The following is a 22,284-nucleotide window of genomic DNA, read 5'->3' as shown; positions in this document are numbered from 1 at the left end:
ACAAGCCTGACATGTACATGAACTTTTATTCGTTGTTTGCAAGATGTGTGACGTCATCCATGGCCAGCTTTTTAAAATCATTCAAGACAACAATAAATTAGAGAAGTTGTATAAGGTAACGAATAAATGTAATAAAGATTTAGAAGCCTGAAATGTACACAACTCCATCAAAACAGTCAAAACCATACCTGATATACAGGAGGATAGAGATACGCCATGTTGAAATCACGTGACTTCTGTGCATGGTCGGTATGCGCGTGTGCTATGTATATATATATATATATATATATATATATATATATATATATATATATATATATATATATATATATATGCACAATTGTTACACACTTGAATATTATCATGCGGGGTTATGAAAACATGCCTACGAGACGAAACTCTGCGAGCTTAACCCATGAGCGCTTTAATTTTTCCCGCCAAAATGTAGTGCAACATTTTACCAATTTTTATGAATTTTTCTGGAATATTTTTGATAATTTTGACCAAATGGACATCACCATTCATTGCTACAGTCTGTTTTCAAAAATTTTGGCAAAAAATCTGAGAAAAATTGACTGGGCTGTATCTTTTAAAGGGGACAAAAATAAACTTAAGTGCTAAAAGGGTTAATGTTAAACTCCTCCATTCCCCTGAACGAAACTTAGTACTTCAAAATTCCGACGACGTAATTATTTTAAGACTTCCACCACAGTACGTGAAATTGCTAAACTAGGCTGCTGAAAGTTTAAACTTGTGGTAGATTATTTTAGAAACGAACGTTCAAGTTCAAAATATGGTCGATGATCGTGATTGAATGTCACGCGTGCGTGTACACGGTTTCCATGGTGTAACCGTGTCATAGAGTCGTTGTGAATTTTGCACACTATGAAACGAACTATGGCTTCCCTTCCGTCACATTTTCGATCGCCAATCAAGCTCCATATTGGAGTTATAGCAAAAGAACGAACAGAATCCCGCTCTACAAAGATAAGTCCATCCTCGGATAACATATGATATTTATTGTCATAATTTGGGGCCAATGAATTAACAGAGTCGTTGTATTGTGAAAGACACAAACTGGTGACACGTCAGTCTTCAGAAGAACGGCATTTTTTTTAATGTTATGGAAACACAATAAAGCCAATAAAGTAATTTAGGTAGTATGCGCCTCGAAAGTGAAAGACTTAAACTTTTGCCCAAATTTCTTCAATGAATCTTGTAAGCATGATCTTCCAAAATCAAGAATGCAAATCGGGGGTCACCGTGTAAATTTTGGTACTGGAAAAACAAATGACCCAAGATTTACCGATATTTGAAATTCAAAATGGCCGCTATCCCTGTGGTTAACACAGTGGAGAAAAAAAAATCGATTTTCGAAAAAATGACACGGTGAAAATTGTTCTTACACCAAGAGCTTTGCAATGAGCCACGACAAATGGTAGATCAGAAAAAGAATTGTAACAGTTTTAGAGTCCGAATATCTGTCCTTGAGGCGCATTCTACCATAACGTAGAACACAAACTGGCCTCCATGGAAACGTCAATATACTAGTTCTTAGCAAAGTTTAATGTACGAATAATCTGTTCTAATTCAGGAAACTCGGTGAGTGTCAAAGGGTCGTATGTCATGATTTTGAAGTAATGCTTTTTAATGTCTGAATTGTTTTTTCTCGTGGCAACTCACAAATCCTGCCATGGTGCTATTACACAAGCTGGTATTGGTCCCATCGAAACACTTGATTTGAAGTGAGAGGGTCGAAGTTCAAGCTACTCACCACGACGTGGTACGTTGCCGAGTTTCTCCAAGTTGATACGTTGCTGCTTACACGGGGTCACCGTTACTGTCAATTCAACAAGCAAAGGACCGTGCAATAATTTAATGGATAAAACAGACATGAAACTGACCAAAATTGACGTTTTTGAAATAAAATACTCGTTTCTTCATTGTGTATGAACCAAAATATTAACCATTACATAGCGGGGTGTGTACTCTAAACGGAGTTTCTTGATGTCCGTGCAGTTAACTGGACATATTCCAGCAGACAATGAAAAAAATTCAAATTTCAGGCAAATTTCAAGGCAAAAATTGGCACTTGCTCGGTTCTACCAAGTACGGTCAAAACAAAGATGTAAAAGATAATCAGAAAAGCAGAGAGAAATCGGGAAGGAGCATATTATACCTGCACACTAAACAATAGTTCTTGAACTTCAAACAAACCATGTATTTGCAAACAAATACAAGTACAAGACCACTTAACTGGTGTTCAATCTCGAGAGCAGTGATAAATTATACTTTAAGCACAGAATCAACATTTATAGGTACTTGTAATGACAGTAACATGTGTGATTTAAACACAGACGACAGGGGAAATAACAGCTAGACTAAGTGAACCGAGATATCTCACTCTGTATGTACTTGGGTGAGCTGAGAGCAGACTATTACACAGTTAGTCGCAGTCCCTCCACCAAAGTTGGAGGTACTGTGTGCTAGCTTACAGTCTGAGCACCATAGACAGTAGAGGGGCCCACTCTGCTGTCTATCTATGGTTTGATCGACGTTCTTCAAACATGGTCCAGTTTATTTATGTCAGCTCGGAAAAGTTCGTTATTCTAATGTCTACGGTAATTCCCCCGAGAAGGAAAAAACGAAACAAACAAAAACGACAGCTGGATTCTTTTTCTGATTTTTTCCTATCGCTACGAGACCTGCGCATCGTGTCTCGACACCCTCCCCTCCCCCCCCCACACACAACCTAAATGATTCATAATATCGTATGAGAAAAATTAATGGACTCAATGGACTCAGTGTGGCTGCTCACTTCATATATCCACAAGTGTTAGTGGTATCTCATCTTAAAGTGGTGATGATGGGGAGGGAATGAAATAAACAAAACAAGACAAAACAAACAAACTCGCATCGTTACAATGGGTTTTTCAACTGTGAAGAACTAAATACAAATATATTTTTCTATATCTTGGTCTAACTATACATTTTGCAATTTCTCTGCGTTAAACAAATACTATACATGTTTGGGCCATCAAGAAACTAACAGCAGGAGGACAATTCGAAAATGATTCCTACTTGATAAAAACAAATGAACTTTCTCAAAATTTAGCTCAAAGACAGGATAAATATCAATTTTGTTGTCAATAAAAGGGACAAAGTCGGCCATTATTCATGAGTTTTGTTTGATACGAGATATTACTTATATTTGTCTGACATGTTGAAAGATAATGAAGGGCGACCATGCATATATTCGACCCCGGTTTTTAGACACGATACATGAAACCATCGCGAAAATGAATTCATGGTCATAACCATGATTCATTTTTGCGACGGTTTCATTTAATTTGTCTAAAACCGGGGTAAAATATATGCATGGTCACACATTTGTTATCTTTCAACATGTCAAACAATATAAGTAGTATCTTGCATAAAAAAATCATGAAAAATGGCCGACTTTGTTTCTTTAAAGGGATCGATTATGTTACTGAATATACAATGAAATGACTTATTTTTAACTGAGTATTGATTTAATTGCTGTCGATCACTACAAATTGTGTCATGTGTCTCAACTCAACTTTACTTTGCCTTGCTTGAAATACAATGTTTTACCAAATTCTACTGGAAGATGGTGACCAAGAAAATGTTAAAATGATGCAATTTAAGAATAGTAGCTTTCAAAGTTCGTTGAAGTTGTCACTCGTTCAGGAATGAGTACATAGCAATAAAATGGGCTTCGCAAGGTTGCAAGGTTTCGTGACGATGAAGCACGTCGTGCAGCGACGCTGCCGTCTGTTCACACATATTATACATATCTATATTTCTTGATGGAACCATTACCGGTGTCGGCCACGACAAAACATCCGTCACCCAAGGTGACGAGGCCGTGCGGCTGGTCTAACTTGTTCTCTTCCGTATCGCTGTCGATGCACGTGACGAACGTGCCCTCGATCGTGTACACCGTCACCCTGTTGGCGCTGTCGCTGACCAATACGTGGCCCGAGCGGTCCCTGGCGATCCCCATCGGGTGGTCCAGCCGACCGCGACCGTGCCCGCTGATGCTGAAGTAGCGAAGGAAGTGGCCGTTGCTGGAATAGACCGTCACCCGGTGATTCTCGCTGTCGGAAACGTAGACGTACCCGGACTTGTCGACGGCGAGGAAGGTCGGGCCTTTGATACCATCTGAACCCTTCCCGGGTTTGCCGATTCTCTGCTGCAGCTCTCCGTCGGGTTGGAAAACAAAGATGCAATTGGAGGCGCTGTCAGCGACCAGGACGTTGTCGTGTCGATCAACTGCCACACCGCACACGTTTTTGAGTTGGCTACTCTTGATTTTCGACAGCACTTCTCCGTCAACGTCACAGGTGTAAATGGCGTTCCCGACCTGGTCGCTCATGACTAAGCTCCCGGAAGAGTCAAATGCTATGTCGTAGGGACTGAAGGGCAGTTCTATCTTTTCTTCGTACTCTAGCAAGCTATTGAAAACGACAACCCTCTTGTTTCTCGGATCCGTGACATACAACTTCCCATGGTGCATGGCAACGCCGGTAGGGTCCCCGAGGTTGCCGCAGTCGAACTCACTCCCGTCGACTTCGTTTTCAAACTCGTTGTGGGCCACGTCGAATTTGAACGGACTGCCATTGATGTTGCGGCCGGACAACTTCACCGTCAAGATGTGCCACCCGGGCACCTGTGGACGGAACTCGCAGCGATAGGTGCCGCTTCGGGTGCTTTTAAGCTGGCACGAAAGTATGATGTCGTCGGGGTCATGAAGCTCGGCCCTGAAGGCGTGGACGGCGTGTTTTTCGAGTTGTTGGTCCCCGCCGAAACTCACCAATATGATGCCGTATCTTTGTCCGCAGACGACAGAATCTTCCTCATCGGGTTCGATAATGGTTGGCGGGATGTAAGAGTTTACTCTCACCTCCCCCAGGTGCGCGATGAGGTCGTAAAAAGTATTGATTTTAGGATTGTCGGTCACAAACTTCAGAGCCGGGTCGTCACCTCTTCTGGACTTCCGATGCTTGGCATCGACTCTTGACACCACGAGGTCGTTCATCCGCGACGCGACTTGCCCCATCATAGCAACCACATCGGGACTGCCCTCGGTTTTCAGCGTGTCTCTGGAGATGCTTCGAGCCAGCTCGAGGTTCTGCACGGATTCTTGGAGTTGTTTCTCGCTTTCTTCAAGCATTTCCTCTTTTAGTCTTCTTGCGGCCTCCAATTTGGTTTCCATCCTGCGTCTTTGCTGATGGAGCGATCTCGATAGATGGTCGAAGAGTCGTTCCAGGTCGCGCTCGGCGCTGTTTTTGTCCCTGTCGATTTCACTTTTTTCTTCGTCTAGATATTCGAGGTACTTCCTGAGAAGCTTGCTGCGTTTATTCATATCGTGTTGGAGTTTGTGAATGCTTTCTCGGTAGTGCTTCCCAGCTGTGGCGAGTTTCACCACGTCGTGCCCTCGTCCAGGGACGTGCTCCTGCTCGCTGCACCTCACGCACGTGGCGACTTTGCACGTGCGGCAGAATTTGCTCACTTTCTTCTTGTGCTTGCGGCAGACGACCATGCGCTTGTAGCGCTCCAGCTCGAAGTTCTCGCCGAGGTCTGCCATCGATATCAGGCCGTGTCGTCGGAACGGAGCAACGCGCTTGTGGGCGTCGGTGCACTTGTCGCATAGGAACTGCAGGCATTGCTCGCACCAGCTCACGGCGACGGAGTTGTCGGTGCAGTTCTGACACTTCGTCTCGCCATCGCTCTCCCCCTGGGCGATCTCCTCCAACCTTCGCTGCAGAACCAAGACGTTCTTTGGTAACCCATCAAATCCGTTCGATGCAAGTGTGATCTTCTCTTTGCACACCGGACATTTCACTTCACCCTTCTTTACGCCAACGCCGTACGACCTGGTCAGACAACCTCGACACACTGTGTGCAGGCAGGGTAGTAATTTCGGATCGGCGTAATTCTTCTTACACACCGGACACGTTTTGTCGCTAAAATGCTCGTCGAATTCTTCGTTCTCGTCGCTATCAGACATCATTTCCCCAAATTAACGTTTCAGCACTAGTTAAACGTGACAGGGAGCTGCTCGACAGTCTAACTGACCGTGGCGATTTTGAGTTTACGTTTAGTAAAGCCCTGAGTTACTAGGCGATGGTGTCCCTAGTTAACCCCCTTTGCTTTCCGGGGGTGCCTATACTAGAATGCCCAGACTCATCATGGACACGGTACCCTTATCAGCAGCATTGTCTTTTTGGTAAACATGTCACTCAACACACGTTTTGACCTCAAGGCAATAATATACTGAAACTCGGGTAGTAAATTTGACCAAGGTATCTATTTTGAAATATTTGTGGACAGTTTGACCGGCAATTTTTTTTTTATAAAAAGGCGCTTCAAAATGCTTGACTACTGAAATCGGAAGGCGTCCAAGGACTATTGCACGACATTACAACATGCAATTCACGATAATCTATTTGTACCATGTTCAACATTATTTGAAAATACATACTGCTCTTCGTCACCAGTCGACCAATACTGTGTCAATGGGAACAGTCTGTGTTTTGGTCACTTCCACCAGCCTGATCTTGAAGAGACGATTCGGCAGCTTTATCCATAAAGGAGCTCTCCCCCGTGAAGGGGCCTGACTGAAACACGGCGACCTGAGTGGTAACGATGAGCAGAACTCATGTTGACAACACGGTGAACGTTCGGAATTAGTTTAAATCCTGCCAACAACTCCAATTATTTTAGGCACGTTTTTTACAAGGTTTTGTGTTTCTGTAATTTATCACCGCATACCAACCTAACGCAGCAAACAACACAGTGATATAAGATAAAAGATTTTGTAACTTAGTAACCAAACATGTGTTAATTACTGTGATTATAATTCTTCAGGTGACGGCACACAGCCTAGAGAACGGTGACGAAGTCCATATCAGATCAATCCGTGGCCATTTTTAATCAGTCTGTCCCCTGTCCATACCTATTAAATGGCAATTTTGCACTTGAATCGACGGGTGTGCGACCAGTTCGGCGCTACTAATATATACGCATTTGATTAATTTCGTGGTGACTGTCACCCCCCTAGTTTAAGTCTTGGTGGTTGCTGTCGACATGGTGTTCTCTCCAGCACTTATTAAACCATCGCAGATCAATCAATACTAGAGCTCTCCAAGCGAAATCCTGCAACAATACAAAGCTATTCTTCACCCAAACTTGACAAGTTTATGAAGGTCACATGAAATTTTAGGAACGGTCCAAAAAATCTCACAGGTCACTGTTATCCTGATTACTAGTATTTCATGCCTGACAAAAGGTCTAATCCTATTCCCCCTCCCCCAATAGCGTTAACACAGGGATGGCGGCCATTTTGAATTTCAAATATCGGCAAATGTTAGGTATTTTGTTTCTCTAGTACCTTACTTTGCACGGTGATCCCTGATTTTTATTCTTGGTTTGGTGAGAGAATGTTTGAAAGTTTCATTGAGGAAAGATTGAGCAAAGGTTTAAGTCTTTCACTTCTGAGGCGCATACTACCTTAACCGTGAAGCTTATAGAAGAAATTCGGATATTGTTGACCTTACCGCTCATTGGTTGTCGATCGGTGAGATATCTCCTCCCGAAAGTTGAGATCTCGTACGATGTTATGAATCAATGTTACCAAGGTGATTTCCAAACGATGATAATTTATCAAGGTTTTATACGCCACCCCCTGCTTCAAACGTGAACTGGCGCCTTACTGAATGTTGTGGTCAGCTAACATGTATAAAAGACACGGAACATAAAAAATATTAACAAGAAACCAAAGCCCAGCAGAAACAAAATTCCTACAGAATAAAAAAAAACATGACAAAAAGACAAAGTTGCAACGAAATGCAACCATTACAAAATATAAAGCACTGCCAAGTTAACTTTGAAAAACTAAGAGTATGATTTCTTTTTCATTGTAGATGTTGTAGTTAACAATAGTATGTGGACAAATAAATACGATGAGAAAAGCTTTTTAGTCTTTGAAGAAGTAAGGAGGCCATGGTAATTGAAGTATTGTCATTTCTTATCTATGTATGTATCTAAAATATTCCATAACGATTGACGTTAAGGTAAAACACGCCTCGGGGACAGATAGTTGGACTCTCAAACTTTTATAGTTCTTTTCTGCTATACCACTTGTTGGAGTTCATTTTAAAGCTCTTGGTGTAAGAAAACTTTTCACCGGCTTAGTTTTCCGAAATTCGAAAATTCTATTTTTCTCCATATAGTTAACACAGGGATGGCGTCCATTTTGAATTTTATATATCGGTAAATCTTGGGTTGTTTGTTTCTCTAGTTCCAAAATCTGCACGGTGACCCCCGATTCTATTCTTGATTTTACAGGAGAATGGTAAAAAGATTCCTCGTGGAAAGTTTGAACGAAAATTTAAGTCTTTCACTTTCGAGGCGTATACTACCTTAAGATTCATGAAGACATCTAAGAGTTACTGACCAAGCAATGAAGACAGATTATATGTTTATCAAACGCTTCAAGAAAAACTGCTGACTCAGCATTTACCTCGAAATCTAGCATCGCGACTCCAAGTTTTGAATATAATTTATCAAAATGACCTCTCGTTTGAGTCTTTTGTGAAAGTTTCGAGAAAATGGCAATTACAATGCCATTGATACACGTATAATGTCATTAGCTTACACTGAGCAACTCATTGCGGATTCCTGTGATGTTATACTTACCCGCCAAATAAACCGAAACGACGCTTGTGTTAAAGCGTACAGAACAGTTGCAGCTGCCGTACTACAGAGTACACGGAAGTCCCTCCATAAAATATACTTACTCGTTCATTCATCGTGGAATACAAGCTGCATATTACTCGCATGTTTTATGGTTACACAAAATATCACGCCCACTTCTTTGCTATAATTCGCTGGGCAAGTGGAAACATTACGCCTTACAAAGGCAACGAGCCAAAAGTTGCCTTCATAATTTCTTGTTCTTCCTCAAACGTGTTTTTGCCACCTGCTAACGACGGGGCACTGAGGTTCTAAAAATTACATGGCCTCCTTCAAAGTTCACACCGACAGTAATATGGCGCCATTTATCAAGTACTCAAACATTTAACAAGTGCTACAAAATGCGGTTCGTGACATGTGAACATCGGCGATAGCGCTGCCCATCGTTGGACACTGATTTTAGCGTGCGAACTAGTCATCATTGTCGAGCCGAGATCGATAGGGTGTTAGACACGATTTAATGCTTTCTGGCCAACAATCACATATTTCGTCTGCTACTTGCACAACGTCATGTGACTAATAATATGAATATAACAGCCATTGTCCATTTCTGAAAACCCTGTAAATAACAATTACGCCTTCAATATTTCACTTAAATAACAGTAATATATATCTTGGCTTACGACCATAGCGACTATGATTAAGCAGTGTTTGGCGTGCATGGCAACTGGATATAGGCACATGCTGTTCTACAATTTTATTTACGAACCGCTGGATCACTGTAGCTATGCATGCAGTAGATCTTTGGCGTTCGCTTGGTAAAGGACAATGTCAGCTTAAATTACATCAGTATCGTGCAACAAAAAGAAAAGGGGGGGGGGGCATGATTCAGATACTCGAGCGACAATCTTAAAAGAGCTCTGATATACTGATGAAACTATTCACTGCTGACCTATTTTGATAAAGAAGTCATTGGACTCACACTTGAAGTCTGTAAAACGTATTTAAAGTTTCATATCACTTCTGTCTCGTAAAAAAATTATTAAAATACACGATCGATAATGGACGCCAAAAAGGAAGATAACGCAATGTGTCGAGGTCACATTCTTTTTAACATGTGACTGCGTCAGGCAGGCTGCCTCAAGCTGTCACAGGCCGTCTCTGCCCGCAAAAAAATGAATATCTTGAAACACCTGTAAAACAGTTTAACGATAATGTATAGTGTAACATCAGCTCGATTCGAGGCGAAATGATGACACCTGACTGGAAGAGTAAAGATGTACTTCAACCACGGTCAAATGTAAATCATCACCCTCAACGATAACGAAAGTCGTCGTTTGCCTTTGTTCTTGCCCCCCCCCCCCGCCGTATTCACTATTCTTTGAAGTCGATAACCTGTAAAAGAAAAGACAAAATTACGTTTTCGTCGATTCACTGACGTCAAATAAAAAAATATTAACAAGATGTAGGGCATAGTTTAAATATTTTGGTATACGGTGTAAGCAATCATCCACTCTGGGGAAATAATAAATTACACAGATGTAGCCCTTGTATTTTCACGTGAAGTTGGCTGTGATTTCACTGAAGTAATCGACATTTTCAACGATTCAGTTTAATTGCCATTGGTAAGGTGTCAGCGAAAGTCGATTAATTTCAACTTGAAGGGCGCAATCAAACATATATCTATCTTTGAGTCGCAAAATGCATTGTAAACGCAGACTTGCTGAATGTAAACCAATGCGACATAAGAGTTCACCACAGGACAAGCAAATTTGTTCGGTCTTTTAAAATTTTATCGTCCACAGCCCGAGAAACACATTCATTTAAAGGCTATGTCAATTTTGATAGGATTTAAGTTTTGCAATAATTGGAATGACGGCAAATAACCGATAGCTAATCTAAACTTATCCGCGCACATGTACTCTTTTGAAAGTGTGAAATCCTGGTCTACTTAAGAGAATGAAAAACACCTGCTAAAATGTACGCGGGAGCAAATTTTGACGTATCAATGACATTTTATTAACATCAATTTTTCAAGTGTCATGGAGTAGCGGAATGACGCTTTAACATATCAACGTTGTGAGACAGGCTCATACAGTCTGCAAATTTATGTTTAATGGGCTTCTTTCGTTTTTCCTTGTCAAGATACCCTTGACAACTAAGTTGAGCCTTGCTTACAGAGATTATTTCTCAACGAAGTTCTCAACTATTTATTAAAAGCAACTTTGCGTCGTGTTTGGAGGATCAAGTTGTGGTATAAAGGGTCATGAGTGGGTCGCTTTATTTACTGCCAGTCAATTAGAACATTATCAACTGGGGTATGAGATCAAACAAATAAACATGGTGTCCATACTTTGTAGGGGTAGTGGTCACTCTCCAGACCTGTTCTCTACTCTTATTGGCTGTCCAGTTGTCGTTGGAGTTAATTAATAAATCTAGGTACTGGCTTAACCACATGTGTGTAGCTACGGGTTGTGACTCCTCTGACAACCAAACAATCATTGAACGTCAGTAAGTTGAAAAAGACACATCAAGTGTTGCACGCCACTAGTTTTCTCCTGTTGTAACTGGCTGTAGGGGGAAAACGACATGAGCGACGAAGAGGAAATAATAGAGGATGAGGGGGAAGAGGTGGAAGAGAGAGACCCTCTCGTGTGCCCAATCTGCGAGGAGCACTACGATGACCCGCGACTGCTGCCCTGCCTGCACAATGTCTGCCGGACCTGTCTGATGAAAAAGTTCGGTGGGAAGAAGGGCATTTTCAACTGCCCGGTGTGCAACGAGAAGGTGGCGACGCCGAAGCCCGGTCTAGACGGATTCCCCAGGAACGCGCTGATCGTGTGGCAGCTTCAGGCCGAGGGCAACTCCGTCACGAAGTGCAGGAACTGCGAAGACGATTCGGTGGTGTACAGCTGGTGCGGAAACTGCCTGCAGTTCCTCTGCGAAACCTGCCACGAGGCGCACCTGAGGGTCCCCCTGAGCAGGGAACACAACCTGATCACGGTCGAGGAGCTGGAGGAGACGGACAGCGAGTCGTTGGAGGAGTACAGGCGCATGGTGGTCTGTAGAAAACACAACCAGAGGGTCGAGAAGCTCTGCAGAAAGTGCAACGTCGTCATCTGCAAGAGATGCACAGTCACCGACCACGATCCAGACCGCGGCCATGACATCATCAACTTGGAGGTGGCCGTGGCGCACTACAAGGAAGTTCTGGAGCAGCTCGGTCAAGCTGCCACGAAAAGATCAAGGCTCTTAAAGAAAAAGGTGAGAAACGTCCAAGAGGAGAATAGACTGGTCGACGATGAGTGCTCCTATGCAGAGTTGGATTTAGATAAACATTTCGATACTCTTGAAAGGTATGTTGATGAACACCGAGAGAGGATGAGGAAGAAACTCGAAGCGGCTTACGCCCTCAAGGAACAGGAAATCGAAAACAAGAAGCGAGACGCAAACGAAGCGCTGCACTGCATCAAAGAAGCGATTGAGATGTCAAAGGAAGTCACCAAGGACAAACACAGTGATGACGAGATGATTGCAGTCATGGGCAGGTGGCCGCAAGACTGGATGCCCTCTCCAAGCAGAAACTGGGAGAAGATTTCTTGAACAACAAACGCCGACAGCAAGCTTTGCGGTTCTCTCGTGACCAGAAGCGGATGAACAGCTTCCAAGGTGTCATGTCACAACTAGGCGACATCAAACTGTCAACCGTCATCCCGCCTACCATAATCAAACCCCCGGAGGAAGAGGACACGGTTTTCGACCCCATCACCTGTGGCATCCGTTCATCCATCACTGTAGTGAGCTTCGGTGGGTCCAGGCAGCTGGAAAAGTTGGGCGCCTATGCACTCAGAGCTGATGTGCGCGACCCTGATGACATTCTCATTCCATGCAGCATGCTGTGCGTCAGTGGGGACACCTACCTCTGTCAGTTTCGTCCGCAGATACCGGGCAACCACATTCTCAACGTTAAACTTGGCGGCCACCACATAAGTATGAGCCCTCTGTCTTTTCGAGTATCTAGCAGCAACCCGGTTTGGACCACGAAAACCGAAGACGGGCAGGACGGCAACGGTAATCTTGTGAACCCCATCGGCGTGGTGGTAGACCACCGAGGTGACATATACGTCACCGACCGCGACCAGAACAACAGCCGAGTCGTTCAGTACGATCCCTCCCTCGTTTACCAGTCCGAATTCACCCTACCGTTCGGCGACATCTATGACATCGCCGTGGACCGCCAGGGGAGGCTCATCATCAGCGAGCACAACAACAACACCGTGCACATCTACACCAACCAGGGCAAAGAAGAAGGGAAGATTGAAAACAGAGACCTAAAGAAACCATGTGGTGTTGCCGTGAACAGAAACGACGATGTTGTCGTCGCTGACAGCCAGGTTAAGTGCGTCTTTGTCTTCTCCCAAAAGAAGAAACTGCTCCAGAAAATTGGTGTCCCCGGCACCGAGGAAAAGCAACTTGAGAATCCTACATTCCTCGCCGTCGAACCGGACAACTTCAGCACCGTGTACGTTTCAGACACGGGGAATAACAAGATCGTAGTTTACAACAGAAAGGGCGTCTACGAGAGTCAGATTGCGGCTGGCGACCTGAAACGGGGAAAGCTTTCGAATCCGAAAGGTGTAGCCAGGGATCGCCACTCTCATGTACTTGTCTGTGACGAGATGAATCAAGTCATGGTTTTCACCCATGAGGGCGCCTTCGTCGCCTGCATCGACAGTGGTGGTGATCAGCTCTCCAACCCTCACGGGATTGCTACCACAAATGACGGACACGTTGTGGTGGCCGACACAGGCAACAAATGCGTCAAGAAATACAGATATCTGTAAGCCGTTGTCAACAGAAATGTGAACTGTTTAATGAAACCCGCTTCAAATGGCCGCCTACTTTTGAAGTGTCGGACAGGGGAAATGATGAGCAGCGCATGCACTGTACAAAACCTCCAAAAAATGTGTCTGAACGACAACACAACGATTAATTATCATAACGATTCCCTTCTCTAAGTATCTATAGTTGCGGTTAAATGCTTTCTGCTTTTAACGTGTGTGTGTTTTTTTTGAGGAATTGCAGTCTTCTTATTGCTTCTAATTGGAGTCTTCTTATGTGCTATTTGTTTCCCGTTTGAAATACGCTAATATATCGTTACTGTGTTGGATTTGTTGAATGTCTGTACATGTTGATGAAAGAACGACGTTGATCAATAAGGCAGAAATTGAAAGACTATGGCATTTTGTAAATATGTCAGTAATAAAGATTATACAGGATAACCGAGTTTCACTGTGTCAGCTATTTCAATCGTGAAAGAAATAAAATGTTCCACCAATATCAAGTTTGATTTTATTGACGAGAGAGAGAGAGAGAGAGAGAGAGAGAGAGAGAGAGAGAGAGAGAGAGAGAGAGAGAGAGAGAGAGAGAGAGAGAGAGAGAGAGAGAGAGAGAGAGGTATGATTTGGAGGGAGGGAAGAAAAGATGAATAGATATTGCAAATATTACACCGTGATAAACAAGCGGGGGCACGCAGAGAAGTAGGAGACAAACATAAGGTGCATATGCGTGCATATTAGTAGAAAAATTTATTTGTCTCGCGCTGTCAGCTATCTTGCACAAGGATCCGTTTTGTGACCAAAATCACGCAGAATGTGTGTTTACGGTAATCATAGCTCATCAGACTACCGTAATTAGGGAGGGAGTGACGGTATGACAAAGAGACTTTGCCGTGTCGAATATACTGATGTTGTGCGGATAAATAGGTCATCAATTACAAAGTACGTTGAGAAGGAGACAGGCTGCCACTCTGCACCTTTGATTGTAAACCATCCTATACTTTCAAGCCTATGCTCATTAACAGTACACAGTATCGAAAAAAGCAAGTTTGAATCATCTTGAACTATCATGTTGAGGGGTTTGCCCCAGAAGAGATAGCCGTTGCCATGACGCCGAAGTCTATTCACGTACACGCAGAAACATAATAGCATGTGTGGCGAGTTTTTGATCACTAACTCTTTGTGACTGGTTTAGCAGTAGAGTCGGCATCCCTTTTTTACTTCGGCTGAAAACTATTTTGAAGTAATTTTCCTCGACCGTTTCATCTTATGTAAAGCACTATAATTTAAGTTTCTCTTGTTGCCTCGTAAACTTTGGAAATATCGCAATTTTTTGGAACAGGAAAGCGGTTACAAAGTATGAACTGTGGAGGCTGTCCGTTGAGCTTTGCACTATCTGTTGGCATGTCCTTGATTAGTAAAAATGTATATGGTATGTATTATTCTCCCGAAATCCGAGCGAATTATTGATCCAATCTACTTGATGGTTGGCGTGGTATTTCTGTTGTGGGGGAGGTCAGAGGTCAGGATCGGGCCGCGGTCGCACATTTATCAATGATGTCGGTCGTCATGGTTATGTACCAAACATGGCAAAACAATCCGGTTCGTGTCATTCTTCGATCGATCCTTAAATCCTTGCGGTCAAGAGATGGGGTGATATAGGGGCATTGTTGTACCATTTTGAGCGAACTGGGCTGCAATACTATGAAATTCCATCAAACGTCGAGTAAGTTTGCAATATTGACTCATTCAGTTTACATACATACATACATACATACATACATACATACATACATACATACATACATACATACATACAGACATACATACATACATACATACATACACACAGGCACACACTCATAGACACACACACTGCCGCCGTCTAAGGCGCCTTGCACAAATAGCTGCTGAATCCTACGACATTCCATGTCCCCAGACAGTACCCTGTGGAAACAGTCTCGTTGTTACGTCAGATAGTGTTGACTTGGTGCTTGAAAGTAGGGGGTGTATGTACTCATGTTCAGTGAAATTTATGTGATATTTGAAGTAGTGTTTTGTTGACTAATAATCTTGAAATCGTAAATTTGAGAGCAACGCAGAAAAATCATGTCTTGCACACTCTGTACCGTGATAGCCTTTCAAAATTAGAACAACAACCGGATTGTGAATTCCTTATAAGTGTACTTTCATTTCATGTTTTTTTTTCGCTTTTGGTAATTGTCAGTTCTTCACTGGACTAGTTCTCAATATCGTGGACAATCTCTTCAACCAGAAAAGTTGCTCTCAAAGTTTCCGATGTCTATCTTCGAAAACAAGGAAAACATTTTTTTATCTATCTTTTCAAGGTCGTTCAACACTGAGGGCAGAATTTCCAGAGGGCAAACTTCAAATATTAAATCATCTTTATTGGCCGTTATCGATCTCGTAACCCATGACTTTAGTAATGTAGCCTCATTATTTGAAGTTAAGCAGCCTTCCACAGCTTGCCAACAGAACAATCGCGATCATTATTGACCCCGATCGAACCACTTCATCAACCGGTGTTGGATATGGCGACGCTAATAAATCATTGTGGCAAATTGAAACATTGCACTCCAACATTTGACGAGAGTTACGATAGTCGAGTAATAGCTGCGGTGGCAAAACAGAAAATCTCTTAACTTGTTACACGCTTTGCGATGTACAGCCTATACACTCTGCTCTATTTGAAGTCGGTAAACTAATCCCTGTGATCGTCCTCTCTTTTAAATTTGACCAAATGACGTCATCGAAGACAGATTTTCGTCCCTCGTACATGCGTCATGGTACAACTGATAAGTCAATAGCTCCATATCGTTGGAATTTCAAGTATATAATATGCGTCTCGAAAGTGAAAGACTTTATTGCTCAAATTTTCCTTAATGAAATTTTCAACCATTCTCTCTCTCAGTCAAGAATAAAAGTCGAGGGTCAGCTTGCAAAGTCATATTCTAGCATAATTACCCAATTTTTACCGATATTTGAAATTAACAATGGCCACCATCCCTGTGTTAACTTTATGGGGAAAAAATCGATTTTGAAAAACTAAGGCGGAGAATATATTTCTTACTCCAAGAGCTTTCAAATGAGCCCCAAAAAGTGGTAGACCAGAAAAGTATTGAAAAAAGTGGGAGTCCTAATATCTGTCCTCGAGGCACATTCTACGTTAAAAGGTGTGCATTTCATTCGCGGTGAATGGCGTCGTACTTGTAGTAAGTATAATGTATTGTCCGTCTGATAATGTTTCCTTGATTTAATTTGGCAAATTTCCCTTCGAAAAAGTAAGATTCGAGTCATGGCCATTTTGCCAGGTTCATTACACGCTCGAATGTTTCGCAAGCTCGTTAGATACGGTAGACTTTAGGTACAACATTGGTACAACATTGTCCAATTCAAATCTTGATGTCTGCTATCTAGAAGTTTGAAAAACATTTACTCAGGATTGGTTTTCTACGGCTTTGCACACACGTAGATCATGTTTAGCACCATGTGGAAATAATTTCTTAATCTAGATATTAAGCGTACCACGCTTGTGTGACGTGCAGTGGTTTTCTATTACGAAGAAACGCAGGGTTGGTGACCGTTCAGTAGCTGCCATGACAGCAGTAAACATTATACTGTACTTATTTTAACATTGGCTGCTCATTGTCGCCCACTCTTGCTGACAGACAAGATTTACAGCTCAATACAGTATTAAACCAAAAGTACAGTCCATAAAATTGATCTATCTCCTTGTGCGGTATAAGTCCTAAGCCTACACGCTGTTCTGTCATTGAAATCAAGGCATTGAAGCTCTATTAGCTGTAAATTTGGACGAATTTTCCATTTTTGTGGTTCTGTTTGGGAAATAAGTTTTCTTGTCCTACTTCAATATTACGTCGAAAGACCTTCTGGCTAACTAGTCAATACAGTCTGTATGTATATGTGTGATGGCAAATACTATGAATTTTAATCCAAACAAGAATTCATTCATCGACATTAATATCCCAACAAACTGTGTTAATTTGCAAGACTAATAGTTTTGTATTTCAACACACTGTAGGGTGGGGCGAAGCTGAAGAAAACGCAATACTTTCTTGACTAAAAATAGCAAACATTAGTACAGCTGTTGTCCTTTCAAATTTCTCGTTTTGGCGAAAATCAATACCAGAGAAACTTAATCAAAATATATAGTCACATACATCAATATTTTGTTTATTATAGGCAGTCCCGACGACCGGACAAAATATCAACAACTGGCATGATTCTGATTGTTATTTTGCACCAACGGTCAATTATGCCAAGCTCTACCTTCTCACGACATGAGTACAGTTGATCCTAGAACCTCAGGCACGCCTATGTATTATCACTCATAGCAGCTCACCTATTAACAGACATTCCAGAAAGGACTTGTACGGACTGCCTCGGCCTGATTGACGAAGACCAAGAGTTCAGCAACCAGGTGAACAGGTTCATTGTTACACAGTTTGTTCAGTGGTTGATAGACTTGGTTCAAGTCTGTGATTTGTGAATATTTGCGTGGAGTGAACGCGATGATTTGTATTCTGCTTTCATGTGAAACGCGCGCGTGAGTGGAGTGGACGTGATGACTGTGATGAGTGGGGTGAATACAGTTTCACCCGTGAATCCGGCAGAAACTAACTCACTACTGCGCAGACTCAAAGGTAATGCATTCAATCGCAGGGAAAACCTGGCCTGGACAGCCAAATTCCGAATAAGTTGGTACGAAATAGGAATAACACAATATATTATTATAAATGATTTTATTTTTAAAAATCACCAACTTGAACCAAGTCTAAGTGGGTGACTAATCCTGTTAAAATTGCACCGTAATTATCTAAGAGGAAAAAGTAACTCATTAGAAAAAAAAACCGTATCTTTAGAGCACACATGTGTAAATATACACGGAATATATAATATATATTTGATAAAAACCTGAGAGATCAATTTGACATCTGGACTCGTAAACCTGAAACAGCAAAGAATCAAAACAATCTATCTGTATCTACTAACACCATTTTTAACCGGAATCTTTGCATCGGATTTTATTTTCATTCTTGAAATTCAGTTTCAAAAAGCCCAATAAAAACGTTCTTTCCCGCATATGATAAATATAAGTTATGTACATGACAAATTTCGTTGGTCTAAAATATCTGCGACCGTAATATGATTGCTATTGTCTACGGTGTGATAATAAGCGTGATAATATCTGAAAAGTGAAAGATTTGACGAACAGGAGATACCTTTTGTCAGTTTCAAATGTTTAGAATATAGCGGCTAAAATGGCTTCACGCTAAACTGTGAGTGTGATTACCCCTCCCGGACTGTGCAACATTAAATTCCTATTCATACTATTTGGCCTGTAGCCAGGGTCTGACCAATATTATGGGATCAAACAGAACCATATATTTCAGTGGAGGTTTGTACTTATATAATCAAATGACGTCATTCTTAACGTGACCATACTTTGCGTATGGGTGGCGGATTGTAGATTTCATGGAATTTTGACTCACCAAATATTCACTATCAGATTCGGGAAAAGTATGGTTATGATATGAATATTTTATATTTTTGCTGTCTTTTTGCACGATACTCTGACAGTATTCGTGTGATGTTGTGAATGCCCTTAATGAACTCATTGCCAAATTGACGAAAAATTTGATAAACTGTTTGCCGTACAAGTATGCTAACAGTGTGTTTTCATAAATTAATTACAGTAAAAAGCAAATTTTGAATTTTATATGAACAGTGAATGCCCTCTTGGTCGGGACGGGCGGAAAATACAGGGTATTTCAACATACTTTCATGAGTGTAATTCATGTGCTGTACGAATGGAACGATAGTTGAAAAAATCTCCTTTCATTGGCAACGCGTCGTCAGGTCATCGGTTTCTGAAAGGGTGCTCACCTCTATTGGAGTGTAGTTTCGCTGGGATTGCTCCGAGCGATATGCTTTCCGTTAGAGGATCATAGTCTCGAGTAAAACGGTCTTTACTTGACGAAACGCGACAACGACGTCGACAGTGTTGAATTCGATGGGTCGTCTCTCTTTACATGTATCGGTATTTTTTGATACATTTGTTGCGAGTGTCAGCTACCAACACGAGGCCATCTCCGGCCAAAGCGATTCCGTGGGGATTGCTCAGTTTGTCTTCTTCGCTCTCGATGGACGAAACGAACGACCCGTTGCTACTGAACACTTGGATGCGGTTACCAGGGATACCATCGGCGGCCAGGACGTTTCCGTGGGCATCAATGGCGAGGCCTCCCAGGAAGCGGACCAGTCCGCGACCCTTCGCGCCGGATCCCATATGACGGAGAAAACTACCGTCCGGCTTGAAGAGGACGATTCGACTGTTTCCGAAGTCAGAGACGGCGATGTTACCGACTTTTGAAACAGCTAGGAAGCCGGGGTTCTTCAGCTGTCCCGGGGCGCCGCCCTCTTCGCCGATCTGTTTGATGAAATCGCCCTGGGTTGAGAAGACGAAGATGCAGTTTGCTTTGCTGTCGGCGACGAGGATGTGGTTGTCCTTGGAGACGGCGACGCCGTATGGCTTCACGAATCTACTGTAGGTGAACTCTCGCACCAATTCGCCGTAGGGTGAGTAAATGTGTACGTGATTTCGGTTCCATTCCACGTTGATGATGTTATCGTCTTGGTCAACGGCGACACCGCTGCCGTGGGAGTACGCGATGTCTACGTGGTTCTTATAGTCACCGTAGTCGTCATAGATGACCAGTCGTCGACTCGACGGATCCGCTACGATGACGTTTCCCCGGCTGTCGACGGCGATACCGATCGGCTCGTTCAAAGAAACGTCACCCCTGTCGCCAAACTTCACGATTGGATTGTTGGCGGCCACGTCAAGTGTGAACGGGTTTCCTTTAACGGGTCGACCCGAAATTCTCACCGTCAGGACATGCCTGCCCGGAATCTGCGGACGGAAGCGAATATCAAAAGTCGAGTCACCGTTACTGAGAACTCTGCTGGGTAGAACGACACTATCCTGGTCTTTGATGTCTGCTCGAATTTCGCTCGCGTCAAGTTTACGAAACCTGTGGTCGTCGTCGAAGGCAAGCACGGTCGCGGAAGTACGGATGCTGCACACGGGTGCCGGCGGGGGAACAACCATCGGCGGGAGCCTTCCAAACGTGAGAATATCACCTGTCTTCGGAACGATGTCTCGGTATTGTACCACAGCCGCTTTGTTGATTTCGAACTTCAGGTGTGACAACCCATTCCCGCTTTCCTCTATCGGTGGTAAGTCCAGAAGTTTGTCAAGTCTTTCTGATATTTGCTTGGACACTGTCAAAATCTCTACGTCGCTTCCCTCGTGAAACACTCGTTCTGTGAAGTTCTGGGCGTGCTGCAAGGTACTGGCCATATCACATATGCTCTTCTGTTGTTCGTACAGGTAGCTATCCTTCAACGTGAAAGCCACTTCCAACTTATTCTCAAGTCTCTCTTTGCACCTCTCCAATGCAAGCATAAGATTCTCGAAGTGTTGGTGGATTGCTTCCTTTGCCGCCCTGTGGTTTTCAACTAGAAGTTCCATGTCACGCTCCGCTCTCTCTTTCGATTTTTCAACGTACCTCAGTTTCGTTCTCATCCTTTTCAGTTGCCTGTTCACGGCGATGCGTTTCATTCTGATTGCCTTGTCGATGGTCATCGTGAAATGGTTGTGTTTTCCCCGGTGCTCAAGAAGCTTGCATTGCTCGCAGATGGGTTTATCGCACTTGACGCAGTACAAATTCTTCTCTTTCCTTTCGTGGTTCTTGCAGTAAATCGAGCGTCTAAGCAGCGTAATCTTGGCGGCCTTTTGGAGGTCTGACATCGGGAAAAGTTTGTGGTGGCTGTAGTGATCTCCATCACGATGTTCCAAACGACAATTCTCGCAGACGAACACGCCACAATCTGAACACCAGCATTCGGCTGTGGCCCCATCTGCGCAGTTGCCACACTTTATAGAAGCGACGTAGCCGTCACGGAGCATGTCAAAATCGACCAGTAAGTCGTCACTCGGCAAATCGCCGACTCCCTTCGCCGGGATGAAGATTTGCTGCTCGCAGGATGGGCACTTCAGGTATGCCGGCCCACCTCCTTTACCTTTTACCACGAGTTGTTTCAGGCAAGTTAGGCATGCGGTGTGATTACACGGCAGGAGCTTCGGATCTTTGACTTTCCCGGCGCAAATGGGGCAAATGTCACGTCTATTGAAGACTTCCCGCTTCAGGTAGCCCGACATTTCGGCGGCGCCTTGCAATTCGGCCACCAGGTGTAGTTCGTGCGATCTGTACACGTCGACGCGTTCGTGGGCCGCTGTACACGCCTTGCACAGAAATACGGTGCACGTCGAACACCAGCATTCGGCGGACGAGTCATCATCGCAGTTTCCGCAACCGATCTCGTCGAAGCTGCCGCTTCGGAGAGCTTCAAAATCGGCCAAGTTGTTGACGGAAAAGTCGTCCGGCAGTTCATGTACCCCGCGGACCGTCAGTTGTACTTTCTCTCTGCACGACTTCACGGGGCAGACGAGATGCTGGGCCCTTCGTTCCTTCACGACCAAGTCATCCAGGCAAACTGAACACACGGTGTGTAAGCATGGCAAGATTTTCGGATCGTCGAACTTCTTCTTACAGACAGGACACGAAAGCGTATCGTCGCCGTCTTCACTGCTTCCAATGCTTTCACCGCCGTGAGACAT

At 43.3% G+C, this 22,284-nt stretch overlaps 4 protein-coding genes across 4 annotated transcripts; 2 read left to right on the top strand and 2 right to left on the bottom strand.

The window, feature by feature from the left end:
- Positions 1-3,808: 3,808 nt before the first annotated feature.
- LOC139118100 (tripartite motif-containing protein 2-like) lies at positions 3,809-6,034 on the bottom strand. The gene has a single exon (XM_070681394.1). The coding sequence runs from the start codon at positions 6,032-6,034 to the stop codon at positions 3,809-3,811; it is 2,226 nt and encodes a 741-aa protein (XP_070537495.1).
- A 5,276-nt stretch (positions 6,035-11,310) lies between these two features.
- On the top strand, positions 11,311-12,324 carry LOC139118099 (E3 ubiquitin-protein ligase TRIM45-like). Its single transcript, XM_070681393.1, has one exon. It carries the CDS (start codon positions 11,311-11,313, stop codon positions 12,322-12,324), a length of 1,014 nt encoding a protein of 337 aa, XP_070537494.1.
- A 71-nt stretch (positions 12,325-12,395) lies between these two features.
- On the top strand, positions 12,396-13,565 carry LOC139118098 (tripartite motif-containing protein 2-like). Its single transcript, XM_070681392.1, has one exon. The coding sequence runs from the start codon at positions 12,396-12,398 to the stop codon at positions 13,563-13,565; it is 1,170 nt and encodes a 389-aa protein (XP_070537493.1).
- Positions 13,566-19,629: 6,064 nt separating this feature from the next.
- Positions 19,630-22,284, bottom strand: LOC139118097 (tripartite motif-containing protein 2-like). The gene has a single exon (XM_070681390.1). The coding sequence runs from the start codon at positions 22,282-22,284 to the stop codon at positions 19,630-19,632; it is 2,655 nt and encodes an 884-aa protein (XP_070537491.1).

The sequence above is a fragment of the Ptychodera flava genome, chromosome 19 (genome assembly GCF_041260155.1).
Source record: "Ptychodera flava strain L36383 chromosome 19, AS_Pfla_20210202, whole genome shotgun sequence".
In the NCBI taxonomy this organism is placed as follows: Eukaryota; Metazoa; Hemichordata; class Enteropneusta; family Ptychoderidae; genus Ptychodera; species Ptychodera flava.
This window is presented reverse-complemented; position numbering and strand designations above follow the sequence as displayed.